This window comes from Stigmatopora argus, chromosome 2, assembly GCF_051989625.1.
Source record: "Stigmatopora argus isolate UIUO_Sarg chromosome 2, RoL_Sarg_1.0, whole genome shotgun sequence".
Lineage (NCBI taxonomy): Eukaryota > Metazoa > Chordata > Actinopteri > Syngnathiformes > Syngnathidae > Stigmatopora > Stigmatopora argus.
The window spans coordinates 11,229,501-11,253,044 of NC_135388.1; the positions used below are offsets into that span (position 1 = coordinate 11,229,501).

Consider the following 23,544-nt stretch of genomic DNA (forward strand, 5'->3'; position numbering starts at 1 on the left):
TTTGTAAAACAAATTCAAAGTGGCTTTCCCTGTAATCCTTTAGTACAATAATTGTACTATAGTGGAAATCATAAAGCACTGGATGAAATATTTTACACAAGGTGTGTGGTAGGTGTATGCACAGTCTTTTTTTTATCAGGTTATAGGGCCAAGACTTGCTCCAGGATGAATTAGAATGGTACAAGTTCATATCTAGGCCGGCTGGATCAATAGTCCTCCTCGGGTGATCCACTATGACAGGTCAGTCTTAAACAGTTGGCTTCTTTAAAGCAGTCCAACAACACTTCATGCTTATTTGTGTGTGCTGTGCATCAATAGCGTGCATCAAGAGGAAACTCAGGGAGCTCCAGAGGACAAGTCAAAGTCAGTGTAGTAGTATTTGTGCCTCCAAGGTGTGTATGTGAGGTGGGAAAGAGGGTGCTGTAAACACAGTACGAGTGTCATGTTCAAGTTGACTTTCGGAGCAACCATGCACTGTTGAAGCAAAAGAACAAACTCTTTACAAGGCCGTTTTGAGAACACATGAAGTACACTGAAAAAAAATAACTTCAACACTGAAATTACGCATTTTTGATTGGTCAGTCCAAGCCCCTCCTGTCCAATAGTCCCATTCGGCCTCTTGCGAGGTTGACGAATTGTCTCGACAAAGGAGAAGTACTGGGAACACAGAAGGAACCATTTTTGACAGAAGTAGGTCTATTGTGTACATAGAAAGAACGATTAAGGGTGGAGTTCAAGTCATGAAAAAGTAGCAAAAAAATGTTTGTTATATTTTTGTTCAGTGGATAATGCTAGCCAGACAACAAAAATACAGTATCACTTATGGGAAAAAAAACAACTATTTAAGGTACATTAGAATAACATGTACGTACTGGCAACAGGACTTCATGTTTAGATGTTCAACTATTATTTTAAACCTACACATTCAATGCATGTAATGATGTTTACTGTTGGCTTTTGGGTTAATTTTACATTTTGAAACTGCAATCTTTTTTATGTGCCATAGTTAGAGGTTTTGTTATTTTTTTCGCTCCCAAAAAGCTAACCAGTTCACCATCAATTCCCTAACTGCAACTGGTGAGCACTTGTAAGGGAGCTTGTGCTTAAATGAATGTGCCTTTTAGTATGATAACCATCAAATAAATAAATAAATACATCTGAAAAGCACCTACTCGAATGGCGTGTTTTTATGAGAACTCATTTCAAAACTTCTATTAAAGCAACTAATGTTTTCAGAGTAAAAAACGAAGATGAGAAAAAGCCAAGGAGACAGACCTCTGCTTGAAAGGAAATGTCAAGAAAAGCTGACTGCAACAAAATTTTTTTTTATATAAATCTGAGGCACTTCAACTCTTGGCAGGTTTGTGTGTGTGTGCTTGAACGGGAATATTCCTAACGTGAGAAAATCGCATATTATCGTATCCCGATTAACTCGTTCGCTGCCATGATGGCAATAAACACATTAATTTTGCCATTAAGATGACCAAACTATTTTGACTGGGAGGCCAGGCAGCAATGGTTTTGATTTCTATCCCCGTAATTTGCAGCCAGTGAGTCAACTCGTGAAATAGCTTCAGTGTTGTTAAAACATTTTTTTGTGTATCACCATCAATAGCAGGCAGTGTTAAAAGGAAAGTATGTCGCTATAATTGATGAAAACCAGTCAACACACTCATATATGTCATACTCGATTATGTCACCAAAAAGGTTTTCATTTTGTCATTTACAAAAAAAATCAATTCAAAAGAATGTATTTCATTGACTTGAAAACGTATATGAAGTCCGGTCATTTTGTCCAAGGGGACAAAGAGTGCCTCGCAGTGGAGAATTCATGCGAGACCATCTAGGTCTTAGTTATCCACCAATTATCTACCAATTTGGTGACCAATAATCGAAGCATTTCTGGACTGTGTGACCTTTTGCAAACTACACAAAATGGAAAATTGCAACAATGTTTCAAGTTGGTGAAGGTTTGATCGATAGGCAGTCTCATTAAATAAAGCCACACACACATTCAAGTCTATGTGATGGCTGAGGAGTGGAGAATTCCTACCATAGAAAACCTTACCTTATGTGCTGAATGTATCATAGCCAGATTGCTCATGTTGCACTTTGAAATATATTTTAAAGTGATGATGCAGGAAAGAAATGAGCTTGTACTGTATTTCAGGGTCGGTGTGAAATATCAGTCCTCCGCCTGTGATCAATGCCTGACAGATTGGCTGGCATGCACAAAGCCAAGGCAAAGAAAATACATATAATCTTATAATCTTCAGATGGGATGGTTCCATTGCAAAGCCAGAGAGATGTGCTGAATCCACGCCGAGCTGAAAAAAATGCAAGTCACGGTCCCTGGAGGATTTTTTTTTAGGAGCAGAATAAATGATTAACTCAATGTTGAGGTCTTTTTTTCTCATCTGATCCCAGGAGGCTCGAATCCCTTCTTCCATCTCAACAGTTCAGGTTGGTTTGGTAGCGTTACTCCGTTGGAGTCGTGGCGACCGGGCTGAGGATGGGCATGGGCAACTTCCTCACTGGACACATAGGAGGGATGGCCTTGTGGCTGTAGTACTCCACAACCTGTTTGGGCACCTCAGCCAGGACACATTTAGCCAGAGCTGCTGGTGAAGCCTGCAACACAAATCCAGAACAAATATTTGAAGGAAAATTCTTGAGGGATTTAAACCCTGTCGGGAGCACCTGTCAATCATAACACAAGCACCAATAGGCTGTCAACTACATATATAGACTCGTGACTTTCCTGTCGGCAACAGTACGGATGGGAATCCCATCTAACAGCCAATTTCCATTTTCCAATGTTCGTCTTTGTTCGTTTAGCCTTTTTTTTCCTCCTTCTGCCACCACCCCGTATGTATTCATTAATTTTCTTGACTGCTCATCGTGTTCAAGGGCACAGGGAAAGTGGAAGCTACCCCACCTGACTTTGGGTCACATCATGAGTTCTGTCAATCTTTTTCTTAGCGCAAAAAGGTCGTTGACTTTTTTTTACATAATTAAGTTATTTCATTTTTATAGAACAAGTGACTAAATAAATCAGGCGTCCAAATATGTGGACATCGCATTTTGGATTACAGGGGCCACCATGTTAACATTTGGTATACAAGAGTGGAACTACATGATAAAAATGTGATCTCCAAATATGCGAAGGCCAGATCTTAGTTATAAAAGTATCATTTTCATGAAAAAAAAAATCATTCCTGAGGGGAAAAGCCGAATGTCTTTTATTATTTTGTGCGAAAAAGATATCACATTTAAATGAATAAAAACAGAAATACCAACACTATGGTTATGGCTACTATTTTTAATGTTTTTGCAGTGAACTTTTTTGCTTGTCATTGATGGCACTAGACAAGCGATCCATTTTTACTGGGGGAATGGCAGCAATTATTTGCTGCAAGCCTCCTCCAATCAAAAAGGATGAAACCTCATAAAAGTAGACATTCGTTTTTTTTTTTTTAAGTATGCCTAATTAAGTCTATTTTAGTTTTGTTTTCTGTGTGGCAGTTCTACAATTTTCTCAATTTGTTTACCTTGCCTAGATTTTTCGTCAACACAAATGAGATGCTTGTTAAGTTGAATTTCAGAAATATTTTTGGGACAAAAACTTGCTCCACACTCAAACTCGCATCCCTACATCCCCATCACATTCAATTACCATACTTATGTAACTGTAACACCAGTTTAAGCAACCCGATAGCTCTGCGGATAAAAACAATTTGCCCTTGATAGAGGTTGACTCACCGTCTTGAAATCCCGGAAGGGGACGAATTGCACAATATCCCTCAGGACCGGCTCGCCCTTGGGCGAGCGCAGGACACCGTCATCTCCGTCTAAAATCTGCATGTCTGTGAAGTCGGCGTTGCCTACTCCGACGATGATAATGGAGAGGGGCTGGTAGGAGGCCCGCACGATAGCCTCGCGTGTGTCCGCCATATCGGTCACCACGCCGTCGGTTAGGATGAGCAGGATGTGGTATCGCTGTTGGAAGGTGGAGAGGGCTTATAAACCAGCCTAATTACGCGGCAGGGTGCTTAAGAAAACTTTTACATGTTATGAATGATACAATAAAAAAAAGAGAACACATTGTAAGAATACGCTATATAAAAAAAATAAAAAAATAAAAAGGCGGCCCGGCGGGGAGTGGTTAGCGCGTCGGCCTGGCAGTTCTGGGATCGAGGGTTCGATTCCAGGTGGGTCCTCATTGTGCAATGTTCTGCTCGGGCTTGCATGGGATTTCTCCAGGTCCTCTGGTTGCCTCCCACATCCGAAAAACATGCAGGGTATGCTGGTTGAAAACTCTAAATTTCCCCTATGTATGAATGTGAGCGTGAATGGCTGGTTCAGCGGTTCAAAAAATATTAATGAATAACCCCCCCCCCCGCAAAATAGACAAAAATAAGATTAATTGGATGTTCAATGAGTTAAAATGTCGTGCTCAGGCTGCCCTGCATTACCCTTATCTTTCCTGTCGTCCCCCCAAGATGCCTATCAGTGTTAATTCCACTGTTTCATCTATCACTCACAATAGCAGCCAATGACTTGACAAGCGGAAAAATATTATATACTAATAAAATGATATGGCCCACAAATTTTGCTTTGGCGTGCAACGGCAGTCGAAGATAAGAGCACAATACTGGATTTGTAATGGTGTTCTCTCTCTTTAGGTGTCATTACTGTAAAAGAGTGAGTTAAACCACATGCTGTGTACTCGAGGGACTCAGTGGGAAGCAATATAACAAAGGCGGCATCACATCCATATGCATGCGCACAGAGACACTCACGGAGGCGTCTTTAATGTTGCCGTCGCCAGCTGACAGCTTGGCTATCCTGTTAATGATGGGAGAGACGTTGGTGGGGCCGTACAGCTGGATTTTAGGAAGGCAGTTCTGGTAGGCCTCAACCACCCCTTGGATCTCTGATCAAACACGACAGTAACACAAATGTTAGCTGACAATAGGATGAAATGTACTCTTAGGAAACGATTGAGTGTAAATGTTTTCTATTACGATAAAATTCAGAAGCGGTAAACCCCATGAGAGAGCATTTTTTTCTATGAGGCGACTAAACCTTACCTTCACATTCATCATCTTCGGGATTGAAATTGATGGCAAAATCATGAGACACCTGTGAGGAGATAAAGCCAATGGAAAATGGTTGCATTTTCTTATCAGCAATGTAAGAATCCTGTCCGTGACATAGCAATTGAACCATATGTGGATGAAATTCATCTTTTGAGAAGCCAGTGAGAATAATTGATAGTGACACAGGAAATTGCCTTTATCAAAAGTCATTGGCTGCCAAATGAATTGGGAGGACTGGCAGTGAATGATCAAGTTTCAGTGCCATAATTGTCAAGTACTGCGGTATTTATGGTAAGCAAACGTGGCTAAGTTCACACTGCAAGTCAACTCAAGTGCCTTTGCCCATATGCCTCACATGTGTCATTTTCTTCTTGCAGTGTGAACAAGCCAATTATATTTTTTTCATATCTGGCCTGGTCTCATTCGTATGTGGATAAATATCATATGTCTAGCCAACACTGTAAAAATGCACATTTGCATGAATAAGACACATACATCATCAACATGTGTAAAATAGGTCACCGCTGTTTAACAAAACACTGACAGACGAAAGCGTAGAAAATCTTGCTATAACACCTTCTCGTTTCCATTCACAATGTAAGACACGTGTTTTGCAATATAAACGGATACATTATAAAAAAAATAGGCATTACGTTCTGGGGAGTGAGAGTAACTCTATATTCATCAGGCTACTACTCATTAATTAAAAATGTCTTCCCAACACTCAAGCCAAGTAACTCATCTCTGGCTGGCAGGCTACTTTTTATGATTTAAAACACAAATGTTAAATGAATATATACTATAGATCGATAGAAAAGGATTTATCCTAATGATTCATTTTTCCTCACGTTCATTCTTCACTGCCCATGTTTTACTAACCTGTTCAGTGATAAAGAGGCGTGACAAATGACATCAGTAATCCACAAGCGTGACTAATGGCATCATAAATGGCCACTTGTCCAGGTGTTCCAAATCATGTTCTGTTATGTACAATCAATCACAGCATCGCTAATGTAATTAGTCTCAAGTTGACAAAATAGAATATTTTAGGGGTAGGCGTCGCGGTGGACAAGTGGTTTGTAGGAACGCTTTGCAGTTCTGAGTTTGTGGGTTCAATCCCTCATTTTGTCCATGGGTCTTCACACCCTACTAAGCACCCTTTTTTTTAAATCAGAAGTCAAAATATGAAAATCCCAAGGTTGGACTTGAGCAACGCCACCATTCATATCCAGCAAATATTAGCATGCATAAAATCTCAAAGCCTCGCATTACGGATTCTGTTTGCTTAGTGGTAATTCCATCCCTGGACAGAAATGTACAAGTAGGTACTCAAACCTTCCATCTGTGAGTCATAAATGCTACTCAAATGCTACACAGTGTTATTATCAATATGCATCCAAATGTGTGCATAAAACTTTATTATACCTCATGGTTTTGAAAATGTATATCTGCCATAATTTTCACAACATACTAGCCCGTTACCATTATCCATTTTAGGAACAAATAAAATTTTCTTGTCACATTTGGTGGCAGTATTACCAGTAACATAATTTTAGCTGATCATTAAGGAATATAGCAGTGCAATGTTGACAATAATCAGTTGTACACATTACCGGCTATTTTTATACACAAGTTAAATATTAGGAAAGTTTGAAAAGTATCCCTGAAAAGATGAAAATATGCGTGTTGGTGTCATTTTACTCTCCTCCCCAGAGTTGCAGCCAATCACAAAAATCCTGAGGTGGCCTAAGGTGGAATTTAGTTAAGAAAATGCAGTTCCATTCATGAGTTGTTGAATGTAATGAATGTAAATTAAGCATTACCGCCAAGGGCTCAATAAGTTTATCCGGACCAGTTGATATAAGGTAATGAAAAAACAACAACATAGTTTTGAATGTGAAATTGTGATTGCATCATTTTTTTAAAAACAAAAATCATAATAAGAGATTGTGATGGCACCCGAATAAAGAGTGTACACAAAATTGCAGAAGTGAAGGTTAATCGAATGCAGAAAGATGAAGTTGACAACTCACCTCATAGTTTGGAGGGATTCTGGCACCGAACCCCAAGGCAGAAAATCTTTTGTCACTAAAAATAAAATGAAACATAGAAAATCTATCAGTTGAGCACAGTATAGTGTCAATTGGAATGTGCACAGTTTTTTTTTTACAGTAATCTCAAACATATTCATAGTTTAGCCATCTGTTCACATCTCCAAGGTCAAACTTCCTGCTTGTTTGCATTTCATAAATGTTAAAAGGCTGTAATACAATTTGAAATTTCTCCCACGGACCCCGCAGGCGGCTGCCGCACTTTTTTCTTCTCAGACACACCAGCTCGCAGTCTTTATTCTCTTCAATCTCCCTTGTGTACACGCTTTCGAGGATCGTAATAATAATGTAATACTGGGATTCTTATTACCAAGCCGCCAGGTAGAAAAACCTTTCACACACAAATTCGGATGTTATTTTTAACCCTTAAAGGGCACTCATTTAACTGGTACTCGGACGTTTCGTCATAAGACGTTTGGTCCCTGGACGTTTGGTCGAACGGACGTTTGGTCGCCGGGTTGTTACTGTTGAAACCAGCTCTCAAAATTATAATCATGAGAGAGAGAGAGTGAGTTTAATATCAAAATATCAACAGTAAACTCTGTCATAATTTGACAGCGAGCGAACCAGACGACCAAACGTCCGTTCGACCAAACGTCCGTTCGACCAAACGTCCGTTCGACCAAACGTCCGTTCGACCAAACGTCCGTTCGACCAAACGTCCGTTCGACCAAACGTCCGTTCGACCAAACGTCCGTTCGACCAAACGTCCGTTCGACCAAACGTCCGTTCGACCAAACGTCCGTTCGACCAAACGTCCGTTCGACCAAACGTCCGGTCGACCAAACGTCCGGTCGACCAAACGTCCGGTCGACCAAACGTCCGGTCGACCAAACGTCCGGTCGACCAAACGTCCGGTCGACCAAACGTCCGGTCGACCAAACGTCCGGTCGACCAAACATCCGATCGACCAAACGTCCGAGGACCAAACGTCTTTCGACGAAACGTCCGGTCACGCATTTAACTAATTGGCTGCCATCGAAGGCACCGGTGACATCAGTGCGGACGTGGCAACCGACCAAGGCTCCTTGAAAAGTACATCTTGGAGCAAAAAGGTCTGAGCACCCCTGCTTTATATCCTCATCCAAATGTGAACACACTAGTAAAAATGCAGCAGACAAATAGGTTTCATTATCCAGCCGTGCGTTATTGACATTCGCATTAACCTCAAAAACCTATACATGTTGCACATATGGGAACACAAATCATTTCCATTATGCCGTATATGGTGGTCATGTTGAGGTATGCGGTGGACTATTTTTTTAACCCACTTTGTCAGCACGTGGAGCACAATAGCACTCTCGGCGAGGTAAATGAGCCTCTGCCCACACAGACAAAAAGCACGTCACGTTAGTTCCATCATGCACTCCTCTGCAAGGACTCGAAAAACCCACATCACCTCTACTCACTAAAGGCTAAAAGGTTTTCTTGCCCACGTTTTGTACCTCACTATTTCAATTTGTCAGGGAAGGCCTGCCCACACTCATCATCACACCAGACCCGTCAACAGGAAGATGCTCTTGTGTTTCCATGTAAATAGATGAAAATAAATGACAAGTATTCACTGTCTCTAGCGTTATCTTTGGGAAGCTATAATTAGCCAGACAGTCCTCCCCTGATATTCAATAGGAGGATCTGCATAAATCACGGGCATGTGTTAATCCTTATCTGGCTTAGTTTTAACAGAGGCTACAGTTCTTGCTATAAAACGGGTGATAAGATAAATCATTTGACTATAAATGAACCTGAAATCTAAATTATGATGTCGCCTCGTGCTGTTTGCTATCTGACATCTTCCAATTCATTTCCAGTTCACGTGCCAAACAAAGGCCCAAAAACCCTAAAGAATCTTCCCTCCTCATTTTGTAGACACGATTCTGCTCCCTTGGTGTCGTTATGTTAGTTATTATTGTAATACATGCGTGTGTGTGTGTGGTTCTGGGTAATGAGCCCTTTGTGAGAAAAGCGGATGAGCGCAAGACGCAACGGATGCCGAGGAAAAAAAAATTGTCACACATATCCACACGAGGAAGCACACCGAGCCACGTCGGAGTACTACTACATGCAAAACTATGACGCTTTAAATAGAGAGCTCAGAATAGGGATACATTGGAATTAGTTTTCATCAAAGGATTTTTGCAATGCGTTTTTGAATTTATACAATCTGTACATTCCAAACTTGGAAGTGAACTACTGAATTTGATGACGTTTTTTATAGACTATTCTCATTTGCACCAGTATGTGTCGTATAAAATAACTGTGCAAAAGTCTAAGGCATTTTAAATCTATAAATATCAGGAAAGAAACACACCAACCAAAAAATATGGAACCTTTGTCGAGGTGCAATGTTCAACTACACAAATTGATTTTCTCCCTGAGTCACTATCATTTATCTAAATCCCTAAAGTAGTAATATTATTAGTGCAGTTGATCACCATTAGTCACAGGTATGCTCTGCCAGTGTTTTTCCTCTCATCACTCCACACTGTCAATTAGACACACCCACCTATTTAATCACAGATGCATTACCTGACACAGTGCCATAGCTCATGAAAGAGGCTCAGACACTTGTTTTTTTTTTTCTTTAACCAAGTCGGTTTACCTCTGACCTTTCAATACCTGCCTTGTCATCCTCTTAGACTTCTGCCCTGTTTTTTTGCCTGTGACCTTTGCCGTTTTGCTACTATGACAGAATATTTTAGTCCTGGTTACACCATTTTAATTCTAATTCACAGAACATTAGATGATGAAACTACACAGTTTTAGACCAATGATTGATCTGCCAATCACATTTCCCTAAACAAACCTGTTTGTATGCTCTGGGGTGGAAAAATCACAGAATTATAAGTGGTTAAAAAAATAATGCAAAGATGATTCTGAGGCAGTTCTGCACTTTCATCTGGTTCAATGGGTCATCCCATTCAGCTAGAAATCCTTTTCAATGACTGCAAATATAATAAATGCAATGAATTGGCACTTAACATTGACTGAATTGCTCAGCCGCACTTCACCATGGCAACATTCACAGATTGTATTTGTTAACCTGTCATAGTTTATTGATCTGCCTTGTGCCGTCTAAAATTAAAACAATACCTTCTGTATGACAAGAATGTATGGTAAGAATTAATATTACAAAAGGAACACACTTGTTTCCATTTCACTGGCAGTTATGCTTGAATGAACCACTAAATGTCACGGAAATGATTTGGGGGACAAATAAAATTGGATTTAAATGCCGAGCCGCTGATATGAAAGGTTAAAATGTCATTTAATATATTTTCTCAAAATAAAATGTCTACACACTAAATTGAAACGGAGGATCAAGCAGTGCATCCTGAATATTTTAATATGGGACCCTGCTAGTTTGCTGATTATTAATTTTATATAAATTTATTTATTATTAACTTTTTACAACTGTGCAAGGAGAAGAAAAAAACTGACTTTGTCCTCAAATAAGAGGAAAACATTGAAAATGACGAGGACAAACAAATGGATTCCCGCTCGGTGGCGGTTTGATTGCGGGTGTGAATGGTTGTCTGTCATTCCGTGTGATCTATGGCTGACTGGCGACCAGTCTAGGGTCTGGTTTGACTTTCGCCCAAGAAGCCTGATCTATCTTTGCGGAGAGACAAAATGGTGGCAAACCTGTCGTAGTCTTGGCAGATCTCGCCCACGGCGATGAGAGCCTTCAGGTACTCGTTGGGCTGGTAGGGGTTGATGTAATGCAGAGAGCAACTGTTCCTAGGGTCTCCGTTGGAGGCTGTGAAGTCAATGGCGACCTGTCATGGAGGTGGAAAGTGTGAGTTCATAAAGACGATTGGTTAACTAAAATAAAAATAAAAAAAACATCAGTTCATGTCTGTGATCCATAAATATGCGGAATAAATCATGGCATCTGCTCAAAGTTGTTGTTTTTCATACGCCTACACGGAGCACACTGAGCACAAATCCCCCTCTGTTTGGATTCAGACAAACTTCATGTACCGCGGCGGTGGTCAGCATTAATATTCATTGCTTCAGGAGTCCAACTGAAGATGGAAAAGGCCCACAAGAGGGGGGTTACCAAAGGGCACCATATGAAGGAGGCTAAACAGAATCCAATGGGAATTGCATAGAGAGGCAAAAATTTCTAACTTCAAGTCATTTGCTGCCATAGAGTGGAAGTAAATCATGTTCTCGCCGAACATCCAATGTATTTTATCTGGGATTGCCAAATAAGATGTGGAAAAATAAACATTCTAAGTGATGTAAGCCTGCAATGCAACAAACCATTTAACATTTCAGTGACCCAGAGGTGAGAAAACAGCTTTTTTTTTTTACCGTGAAGTGAATCTGGCACCCTCCCATAATGTAGTCCAAGAAGGAGTAAACTCTGTGGAGCTTTGGGAAAAAAGAATGATTTATTATAAATAAAATAAAACAAAACAAGATAAAGCATGAGGTGGCAATGTTTGACAGGGTGATTGTCATCTGGTTAAGGCAAACATTTTTGAATGCATTTGTTTTTAAAGCTTTATCTTGTAAGTTTTTTTTTACCTTAATGTCACTTAAGATGACAACGCCTGAGTTTTTATAGTTCCTTTTCTTCTGTTTATACTTTGGATTGACACAATCCCACGTCACCTGAAATACAGCACAACATATTATATACAATATCCTCTCACCACTTGCTTAGTATATTCGTGTATAAAATTAAAAAATATATATATGTATAACGTCACTGACCTTATTTCCGCTGGAGATTTTCTGCATTTCTCTGAAAGTAGCATAGAACTCCCCAATAAAGTCGTGCTTCCCCCTTGAGTCATAATCCCACACTAGGCACTGTAATGCATAGAAACATATACATCTGTTTTTGTCTCTTTCCATAGATGGACCCATACCGCCTTGCAATATTCGTCAATCATCATCTGATCTATATCATAAATAGTCAGTTTCTGCCCATTCGGAGAGATATCATGCAATATTATCTTTTGTTCATTTATCCTGGAAGGTTTTCCAGCCAGTCAATCAGAAGCAACATTTGTGTTGAAAACAAATATCTCTACTTCGCTCTATCAATAGATCGAGATAGTTTCAATTACTTTTAACGACTATATTAAGTAGTATAATGATGGTCATTATCCCAGTTATAATGTGATAAAGGTTCATTCTAAATGAAGTGAAAATTGGTTTTGCATTTGGCATTTTCAAACTAAAAATGTACATTTTTAGAGAAATTTGGGGTTACGCTGTTATTTTTGGTTCACCTCCTTCTGATTTGGGGGAATTTCTGTGTCTTTTTTGTGATTTTCTAGTCACTCCCTGTTGATTTTGAGGCATTTCTGTGTCATTTTGTGATTTTTAGTTACTTTCTGTTGTCCTGGGATTTCAACATCACTTTCTTTGATTTGGGGGGGATTTCTGGGTCAATTCCTGCAGAAGAGATAGTTTACATAATCTCATTGACTTCCCTTTCTTGACTTTAAAACTATCTTTAGTCACTCAACATTTCTCTGTATTGCAAAGGCAGAATTTCTGCTTCAAGTTTTATATCAGTTCATTCTGCAATTTTCAGAGGTTTTACTCAATGATTTATGATTATACACCACTATTACCAATGCTTTCCCCCCTCATTTTCATACTTGTATGATTCGGCTGAGTCAAAGGCAAAATAAATAAATACATTGTTGTTTTTTTCCAGTTACCTTAAGCTTCCTCTCCTCATCACAGCTGCAGAGGGATATAAGAGACACTTTGAAAGGCTCCCAAACCGGATTAAGGTTGTTTTTTATCACCTATTTGAGGAGGACGACAACAAATTCAGCAAAGTAATTGTTGATGGAAGGTGGGTGTCTGTGGCTAAAACATAAAAATGATAGGTTTACCTCCGTTCTGTGGACAAGCTGCTCCGTTTCATCATCGTTGACACGGTAAATTTCCAAAAAGGGGTCTGACTTACTGAAAAGGTCCTGCATAAGCGGAGGAAGCAGACTTCTAAATTGACTGGCAACATGAAATTTAACATTGTTTTCCCTTGAATAATGCCTGATCTTGGCTAGTCATCTTTGTCCAACGGCCTTCCTGAAAGTCATCGCTGACCCGAGATGGAGACATTACCGGAAAGTGTAAAATAATGACGGGTTATTTCGACAATCATCTCCGTGGCATTTGCGAGCAAATATCATAAGGCTTGTTGGGGCTGATTTATGCCCGCTGATTGCGGAGGCAGATGTAATTGTGATTAAAGGTCAGGGGAACGCAGCAGAAACATTCACTGTGCCGCGAGGAAGCCACGATAAATGATCTTGCATTCGTCCATCTTTGCAGTCACCGCCATTGACGGCCAACCCAATTTTGACCGGCGAAGGAACCAATGTTAACGTTTTGTCACTTGCGGCTTGAACATTTACATTTGGGGTGTTTCGTGAGAATTTCAAATGTCACGACTTTCCGACAGAAAAAAGCCTCCAAATGAACCACATTTGTTTGAAATCAGTTTGGATGAGTGGTTCATTATTGCCCCTATGTGGTATGTGCGTGCGTACCACCCCGTACGCCCAATGAGACAGCTAAAGCTGCATTTCCCGCCACATTAGCCCGATACATCTCCTGAGGGAGAACCACGCGAGGAGCAGCTGCATCCTGTCTTTGTTGTCACGGCAACAGCAGTCGTGCCGAGCTATCGGACCGCTCCAGATGTAATCTTGGGATAATTACAACAAGCTGAGTGAATGATCAACTGACAAAAATCATTACGTGTAAATAGAATATTTCACCGTCAATTCCTCTGTGCGGTTTAGTCACTGCGCGATATTGTTTGTATTTGGCAACAGGTTGAAGTGAGCACACAAGCAATTGTAACAAACAAGACTTTAAGGTGGGCAAAAAAACTGATAATACACTAGATAATTCTTCAAAGGGTGATTTATTATAAATAAAAAAATCAATAATAAATCAGTAGCATTAGAAACAACTCTAACTGCTAATTTTAGCCCTTTTTCTGTTTTTTGTATTTTTTATATGTAACCACACCAAAAGGTGTTAAAATAAAATAAAAAATAAAACTACAGCGGTACCTCGACATACAATCTTAATCCGTTCCGGGACTGAGCTCGTATGTCGAGCTTCTCGTAACTCGAGCGAACGTTTCCCATTGAAATGAACTAAACACAAATTAATTCGTTCCAACCCTCTGAAAAAACACCAAAAACAGGATATTGGATTGGAAAAACATTTTTATTTGTTCTAATTCACCATATATTGACAAAGTAACAAATAACGAGTGGTTTAATAGTACTAAAATGTGTTTAATAGAACTATAAAATTAGACGCGGAGGATACACAGACGGACATACACATACGTAGAAGCAAGCGGGGGGGTTTTATCGGGGGGACTTAATCCACGGCAAAGCACTCGTAACCGAACGAACACATTTACATTAACTTGGATTAATATATACAGACACACTCAAACATACGTTTAATGTAACTTTACACAAAACTGAATTCTAATTTTGTTTTAATCCTTTTTACCTTTGCTCTCCATCTCGTCATGAATGTCACTGCGCCGGCGGAAAAGCAAGCTCGGTGACACTTACACCAACCACTCTGATATTTTTCAATTATTTCGCGCTTAATGTTGATTGTCAACGTTCGCCTTTTCTTTGCACAACTCTGCAACTCTGTTCACTTTGTATGTAGTATTATGCATTGACTAACGGGGGAAAATGCAAAGCTCCGCCCCGTGCTCGTAGATATATTTTATACACGAAAGAGATGCGGCAAGACAGTGCCATAGCCACCTGGCTTTCTCGCATCTCAAAATTTTTCTCGTATCTAGGGCGAATTATTTGATCGAAATTTTCATCGTAGCTCGAGCATCTCGTAGGTAGAGCTGCTCGTATGTCGAGGTACCACTGTATTCCTATTTGAGGGCTAGATTGAACCCTTATTTAAAAGCACTCTTCAGATGTAAACAATTAAATTATTTTATTTCACGATAGGTAGAACAGTTCCACAACACTGTTGCAATAGACTGATTACACTTTTAAAACACCATATTGGTAAAAAAAAATTAAAAAATGTCGGCTTGTTTGGTTGAATTCAAATCTTACCGACACTGTGGCCCTTCATAGTTTAGATTAAAGTATTTGATTTGATTCTCAACATTAATGAATTTCCCCGACTTTTATCATCAATACAATGCACATGAAAATGTTGATGGTTACATGGATTTTTTTGTCTCTGTCCACAAAAAGCGCCGCTTAATCTGCAGTCTGGGCTCGATATTAAGATTCACAATTTCACGGCTGCCCGCTTATTATTTGTTTCCACGCTGACAACCTCAACGGTCCCAAACAAATAAATTAGGCTGGTAATTTCCTGAAATGAAGTTTCAGTAGAAGAATCTTATGTGAAGCAAATATCACTTGGTTGGGGGGGCGCTAATAAAAGGAGTTCTAGTCAAGGGCCTCAATCACGACACACGTACATGTCAGCTCAGCTCATGAAACACTGTAAATTGTGCAAGGGAATTTCAAAAAAAGAAGAAAAAAAAGATATGTACACTGAATAGATAGATTCGCGTTCATTTGAAATTTGGTGTGATACAATGTGGTGTGATACATCGGTACCTTGAGATATGAGTGACCCAACAAATGAGTTTTTTGATAAGTGGGCTGTCCTTTGAATGATTTTTCTTTTTCTGCTATGACAAAAATGAGATAAAGCAGTGCGACTGAATTTTGTCTGATTGTCCAATGACATGACGAATGATGCCGAGCGTATATATATATAAAAAAAAATGAAACGTGCAGTCCGCACTCACCTTATCGTCGAGTTTCTTGGCACAAAAAGACAGCTCCACGTAGCCATTGTTACCAGAAATTTCCTCTGCATGCACCTGACAGTAGAATTTGTAAATGATGATCATATTTCACATTTTATGACATGCAACACGTGTGGAAAAAATCTAAAAATCTCTTTACAAAGCAAAATTTTTAGGACAGATTGAATTGTGGTTTGGATGGATTTAGTCCCAGACTCTTTTTTCTAATTACTGTGACTAATAAACTCAACTTTTTAGCGCCCATCCCTTTTTTTCTTCCGTAAAAAGTTTGCTTCATGGGCAGCAGGCAAGGAAAATCGATAAGAATCAAAAGCAGCCCTTTTTCCTGAGAAAGAGCCACATTAGGTTTTTACGGTGGCAGACTGCTGATAGTGAGTCGTTTAATTAAACTTTTAATTAAACTCCTTTGCCGGACACGAGAACGCTGAAGGGCCACCGTTTATGAACGCATTTAGAAGAATGTGTTAGGTATAAATACGCGTAAAAACAAACTCAATGGGCCATCGCCTGGGGACATGATAACTGAGACTTCCCTCTGATGAGATGGTGTAAAGAGACTTTTATAACTGAGTCTAATACTTATTCCCCTAAAATGAATGAGACATTATGGTTGCGATAAAAGAAAATCTTTCACCTTCATTGCACGCTTACTTGAAAAGAAAAATCGTACAGGACAAAGATTGTGGGTTTAACAAGCATCATTCATTGAAGGCATGACTGTAAATATACATTTTCCCTTTTTTTCTTCATTTTTACATAGTTACGTCTTCTTAAAGACAATCCAAGTCTGTGACAATTTATCAAGTTCATCATTAAGAATGAATCAAATTCTCCATCCTGGTGTCAGATTAAAAACAAACTTACTTTGGAGTTGAAATTGAATTATGTGTCAGATCTGCAGTTTTGACATTCGTCAACCTTTTAGTATGTTTTTTCCTTCATTTAAAAAAAAAATACATTGATATAAGACAGTAGTCTTAAACTTGCTCATCATTTTCCCATCTCTCTCAAATTACACCAATCGTCGATGGAAGTCTAACAATTCAGTAATGCAGTTCCAAGTTTAAAGGACTTACCGTGATGGTGGATTTGCCAGCATATTTTCCATACTTTAGAAGTAAGGGCTTCACTATCTTTTTTTGGGCCACAATCTACAGAAAGTACAAAATGTTGGGCACAATTGCACATCAAACATACCCGATGAGTCATCTAACTGAATATTTGTGGGCGATTCTCACGTACTTGGCCGAGCGTGCACTCCACGCCACCCAAGAAGTCATCGTCGCGCGTACCGATGCTGTGCGCGCCGTGGATGTCGTAGACTTCGAAGCGTAGCTTCTGAACCTCTTCGAAGTAGTAATCCAAGGAGAAGACCTTGGCGAAGACGGGGTGCAAGTTGCTCTTGATTACCTCGGTCCTGTCCAACTAAAAGAGCGTACACATACATACACTTGTCAAATTTTGCAGACCGCTGACATTTCAGTTTACATCAATCACCACTTACATCGAATCAGAAAGGAAGACGTGGCTTTAGTTGACCAAAGGGTGAAAACTTTGCAATTATATTCTGGCAAAAGATAGAGATGCAATCGAACAAAGGCGCCATTTTTGAGCCGAACCGATCTCTTATCGCGCTCTGTCAAGAGGAAGATATGAGCCAAGATTGAAGGATTTTGACATTTAATCTGAATGCACAGACCACGTCCGCGTCTGCTCTTGACTGCCTGACAAGAAAGCTGAGTTCTCCCAGGCCCCATCTGCTCAGCCGCCAACATTTTTGCGCACCCACCCAAGTGTGCAGAAATATTCCCATCCTGTCCAGGGTGCTGAAGGTCAAAGCATCAGTGGGTGTGATGTATGCTCCTCGAAATGCTAAAAATGAATGGCTCACAATCATACAGTGATTTGCTGACCAGTCAAGTATTTCATCGCAAAAAGAAATGTTTTACTGCACGCTGTTTGTTAGTGTGGCCATAATACTAAAAATGAGGACACTGTGGCATTTTATTGCTACGATTGTGCAATATTTTAGAATTTACCTTGACTTTTTTTACTACTTATTTATGGAGTTTTTTAATTGGAAAACGCACTTTGTGGAGTAGCACCACCACTTTCGTTATACGCAGCTGTGTATGATGACAGTAAAGGCTTTTGATTTAGATTTGATTTGATTTTAGCGAGCCAAGACAAATCGCAACATTTTCTCCTCGCGACGATATAATTTTTCATGTAACATTTATGCATTCTTTTGAGGTTTATTTAAGATTAAATAGCACTTTTCTAATTGCCTACCTGTAGCTGCTCCAAATACAGCGAGCGTTTGAGAACATACTAGAGTATGTTGCGTTCAGGTGCAATGCCAAAAAATAGGAATAAGTAGTATCCTGCTTATTTATGCCTGATCTACTGTCAGATTGTTTTCTCTCTGAGAGCAAACATGAAATGCATTTTTCTACTTTATGTTATGATAACTGATATAGTAGTAAACATTTTTTCTTGCAATTCCTAAGATTTAATAACCACTTATGGACTAACTTTGTTCATTTTTTGTTTTTGTTTTTGTTTTTATACCAGTCTTGCCAAGTTCTGGTCTGGCACTTTTCCAGCTAGATATTTTTCTGTTTTGCTTCAATTTCTCTTTGCTCCTATTACACTGTTATTTTGTTGTCACTTTAAAATAGGGGTTATCGCATTTTAGGAGTCGCTGTCCTCTCTGTCCTTTTACACATAAAATCTCTCGAGCACAGAGTATGAGAACAGAAGGGTACCTTCTGGCTTGCCGCTAAGTGGGGTGCATATGGCCTCTTTCCTAGCCTTTGCTTCAACAAAAATAAAAAATAAAAACACCCCACCTAAAGACTAAAATATGCCCAAAAGACCCCAACTGTCTTTCACCACCGGATACATCAGATTATTACAACAGGCACTTTGCATTTAGATCAATTGCTGACAAAAAAAATAGTCCAACACATTTCTCAATTGCAATCAAGTTACTGTTTGTTTGTATCCATCCATTTTCTGAGTGTTTTTGTATCAGTGCTGATTGATTAATTAAAAAATTAGAGCAACAGACGGTAGTGTGCTGTATATTAGAAATTTTCCAGGCGAGAGCAGCACAGATTTAATGTTTGTAACTCAACCTCGTTTGAATTTAAGGGCAGATTGAGATGGGAAACGACTAACTAAAACTCAGTCGACCCGTAATACGCTGCTACTATTTATTATTTACATATTTAATATTTTGGATCAAGAAGCCACTGGACCATTTCTCAGCTTTGAAACTCAAAATTTGGATTTCTTTTTCTTTTTCAGTGCGAATATAGCTTCCTAAAACAAAGCAAAGAAGTGGTGTAAATAAATCTGGGAAATATGTTGTTTAATTGTCGTGAATAAAATACAATAACCTGTTGTTGTTGGTTTTTTTAAACCTGAAGAAAAAAAAACCTGCCAGCTAAGCCGCACGCCCTTTCATCATTTCTTTCCTCACCATCTTCCTCTTCACTTTGTGTCATCTGGATGAACAGATTTGGGATGAGTTTGATGAGTCTGTTTGTTGATGACAGTTAATCTAGGCAACAGACGATAGCTAATGCCAAAGAATAGGATGTCGGTGTAGGTAGTATAAAGCCTCTGCAACACATACACACACACGTCCCTCCTCTGGGAAATCAAAGTTCCTTCTAATCTAGCTGGTTTGGTCACTAAACAACTTCGTAACGTATGACGGACGTCAACATCTGGTTCGAGGGAAGAATATAGTTAGCATGGACACATGAAGATTTTTCAACAGCAGGTAGACAACTCATCAAAACAAGTTTCACATCTCGAAATGAATTCACGGAAAATTGTGTGGATTCTCGTGAAAGTGTATCTCATAGATCCGAGTGGCTGTAAAAGTCTAAACACCTTGTTGAAATGTCATATATCTAGTAAGTGATGCTGTCTTATAGTTAGATTTTTTATTTCCACTGAAAATATTTTGGTGTGTTGATACCACACTGAACTTAGGTGTCAGTTATTTTATCTGACAAGCGTTTCTCAGATTATAGTCAGAATCCACAATTGTCCTCAGCCAAGTCTTTTTACAAGTATATAAAGTGAAATATCCATTTAACCTTCAGACATTCAATTTTCCAACATTTTTTAATGCCGCGTTACAGGAACACTTCTAATGTAAATAAATAACTTCATTGTTTTTGGCCTTTTCCCCAAGACTTAACAAGAAAATGACAGATGTACCTCCTACACTGTGAATCAGGCTGGGAGCAGTCCAAGAAAATAAACATTCAAGCTGGAGCACACTGTACATTAAACAATCTCATTTAACCACAACAAACTCTTGTTGGGAAATCACGTCGAAACGTGCTTGTGGTCCAACCGGGGCTGGTCGCCAGTTCATCACAAAGCTCACATAGAGAGATAACCAAATATCAAGCTCAATATAAATGTGTTAATATATCAAAAGGTGGGCTATTGGGGGAGAAAAAAAATGAAAAGGAAAAAGAAGTCGCTCACCTCTGTCCACTGTCCGTTGGTCTGTACCATGAGGATCACACAAGGGTCTGATTTATTCAGAGTATCGCGGTCCAGTAGAGCCTTACAAGACACCCTCAGCTCAACTTTGGAGACGCACGTCGCCGGACCGCCGAGGCTGGTGGCGGGGGAGGTGGCCTCCTTAATGTCATTCATGCCGGCCCGTGGACGAGAGGAGCAGTCGAGCGGCAAACGATGAGCGGGAGATGATGTGTTCTGGAACTGTGAGGAATGAGAACGGGAAGTGGCTCGGAAAAAGGATGCTGACAGGAGACACGCCAGCAGAGATTCCCCTTGTGTCCCCGGGGATACTTTAGTGGATGGAACATATTATTTTACGTCTGATGAGGGATGCTTTGAAGTGAGCTTTTAAAGGAACTCCACATTACAGTCTGAATTAAAAGATCTTAAAGTCAATAGCTCTATTTATCTAGATATCATTTTTTTCTCTCTTCATAACTGTATAATTATATTAGAAAGCCTACCAGAACTCTTTTTTGGTGCCATGTACGATGTGCATTCTCTCTCCCCAGATGGTGATAAAGAGTGTGTCTCATTCATTTGACAATTTCATAGCTATTTCAGGCTTAGTAAACTTTTCAGCGTTGCCCTGAATACAAAATAAGTGACAGCAAAAACATAGGCTACAACATTGACAATTATTAAATCAAATTGATTCCGCACTGGCAAAGAACTAAATAAGCTTTTAATTCAAGGCAATTGAAAAACAATTAAAACCTGTGACTTGTTTTAGGTCATCACTATTCAACATTTAAATTCATTCCACGACACTCATACCTCAAATCTGTTCTCAAAAAGACTCGTAAATTGTGTCGATGTAGATATTTGTGGATTTGGGTGAAAGCCAACGTGAGGTCATGCAAACTTTACTCCAATTCTAACCTGGAATGAGAGGTAACACGCCTCACCACTAGAATACTGTTGTATGACAACTCAATCCAACCCTTTACAAGGCCAGTAACCAATTTTATGATTAAAACAAAACAAAAAACCTTAACCTGTTGGATCTACATACAGCAAGTAGACATCCCATTTGGCATGCCTGACCGAAAATGTCCACCTTATTACTATTAAATATTTTTTTCTATTTTTAGCGAGTAAATATATTAATGAAATATTAAAAATAAGTTTAATAAAATTTGAAAAAAAGTTTATGGCTTTGAATAATGCTCCAAAGTTACGCGTACATACCTGTCAACCTCTGCCGATAACTGCCCTTATAAATGATTATTGATTCCCCTTACAAACCCCCAAAAAACCTTACAAACACCGTACGACGTACGGTGTTTGTAAGGTTTTTGGGGTTTGTAAGGGGAATCAATAATCATTTATAAGGGCAGTTATCGGCAGAGGTTGACAGGTATGCGTGTAACACGTATTTAACACACTGACTGCCTTTGACAGTGCTCGAGGTCAAATCCATTTGTGATTGAATGAATGATCACTGCTGCGCAGCCTTCCCCAGTCAAAATGGATTGGACGTCTAGTACCGTCAATGGCTGCCGGTGAGTGCCCCATAAAGCATTAAACGATTCCTTTTCGACCGATCTGGATTACCCATGGCATACAAGTTTTTCAACCTAGGAAGCATTCACTGGATCTGCCTCACTCGTACATCAAATACAAAATTTTCACTCATATGACCAAATCAATGTAAAAAATAAAATAAAAACACCCACAAATTTGAGCTTTTCTCTCTTCACTCCAAATCTAACACAGCAACAGGTTGTGATAATTAACCACTCAAAGTGAGCCATATGTGTATATGCCTATATCATTTCAGCACCAGGGACAGCGCCCGGAACCAAATTGTGACCTAAAAAAAACTTCTCAGCAGTGCTTTGCAAAAAAAATTCACGTTTATGCACAATAAACATGATGCATCTGCTTCAGAAAAACTGGATAGCAACACCAAATCAAACAACCACAACTTAGTAACTCATTTGAAGAAACATACACGTATAACTCTACATTCCTGACTCTACATCTAACATATGAGCAATATTTTTGGTCAAAACAATGAAAGACACTTACTTGCCTATTTGGTTGGAAGCTCAAAAATGCAGGCTCCTCGCTCCTTCAGTGGGAAGCATTCATGTCCCCCCTTCACTCTTTAGTGGTGAGCCACTTTTGGATGCTCTCTCGTGAAGCAGCAGCTTCATTCACCTCCCTCATTGGTTGCCACCGTGTGAGGATGACACATGGAGAGAAAGAGAGAAAAGCAGAGGAAAAAAAGAGGTTGGGCTTGTTCTCTTTCACGCAAAGAATCAGAGTCAAAAAGCGAGCCCGCATGCTCGTTAACCCTTTAAAACTCAGTAGCTGCCAATGACGGCATTCACAGTCTTCCCAGTATACACAAAGTGCTCCTTCAAAAATGAGAATCTTGTGAATTTTGTCATACTCACGATGCTGTGTTTTAGTTGTTAGCGGTTTGTTCTAAACATTATACAATTACAACAACAATAAGGACACATTTTTGCAGCTTGCGCTAAGCACCCACACAAGGAAAGGCCTTGTTCAGTCTTCATATGATGTCAAGAGTTGTGTCATGTTTTGTTGAGGGTTTTGTGGTTGCACGTGTTTTTCCCCTTGTGTGTGCTGTCCGTGTGATTACGAATGTGTTTCACCTGCTGTGGCTTTCCGGTGCTCCCTCCTTATATGAGCCAGGTGTTTGTGATTGTTATCAACCGCTCTCTGTGTATGTAAACCCTGTGTTTTTGTGCGTCAGTTTTGGATATTTTCTGTCTTTTGGTTATGTCGCCTTTGAGTTGGTTTCTTTGTAAAAAAAAAATCCCAGGTTTAAGTTTATAAGGTTTTTCTGTAGTTTTTTTTTTTCATTAAACATAACAAGTTGTCTGGTTGACTCATTCACTGCTTTTGATGGTGAATTAAGTCATTCCACTTAAGTATAATGGCAGTCAATGTTTTTTAATATGCAAATCCCATG

General features: G+C 39.5%; 1 protein-coding gene across 4 annotated transcripts; it reads right to left on the minus strand.

Annotated features, from left to right (window-relative positions):
- Positions 1-185: 185 nt before the first annotated feature.
- Positions 186-23,180, minus strand: cpne7 (copine VII). 4 transcript variants are annotated; one of them, XR_013296908.1, is made up of 18 exons: positions 23,003-23,180; positions 22,632-22,767; positions 20,559-20,798; positions 17,286-17,468; positions 17,120-17,194; positions 16,023-16,097; positions 13,081-13,164; positions 12,901-12,990; positions 11,939-12,037; positions 11,750-11,836; positions 11,534-11,593; positions 10,859-10,992; positions 7,136-7,190; positions 5,094-5,145; positions 4,803-4,936; positions 3,763-3,999; positions 2,069-2,631; positions 186-474 (listed from the first exon to the last, which is right to left on the minus strand). XR_013296908.1 is itself a non-coding variant. In XM_077587631.1 (17 exons), exons 3-17 carry the CDS (start codon positions 20,730-20,732, stop codon positions 2,479-2,481), a joined length of 1,692 nt encoding a protein of 563 aa, XP_077443757.1. In that variant the 5' UTR covers positions 20,733-20,798; positions 22,632-22,767; positions 23,003-23,180; the 3' UTR covers positions 186-2,478. The 4 variants fall into 4 exon arrangements, 2 of the variants coding, with proteins under 2 accessions (XP_077443757.1, XP_077443764.1); XR_013296907.1 differs by having other exon boundaries at positions 186-657; XM_077587631.1 differs by having other exon boundaries at positions 186-2,631.
- Between the last annotated feature and the right edge of the window lie 364 nt (positions 23,181-23,544).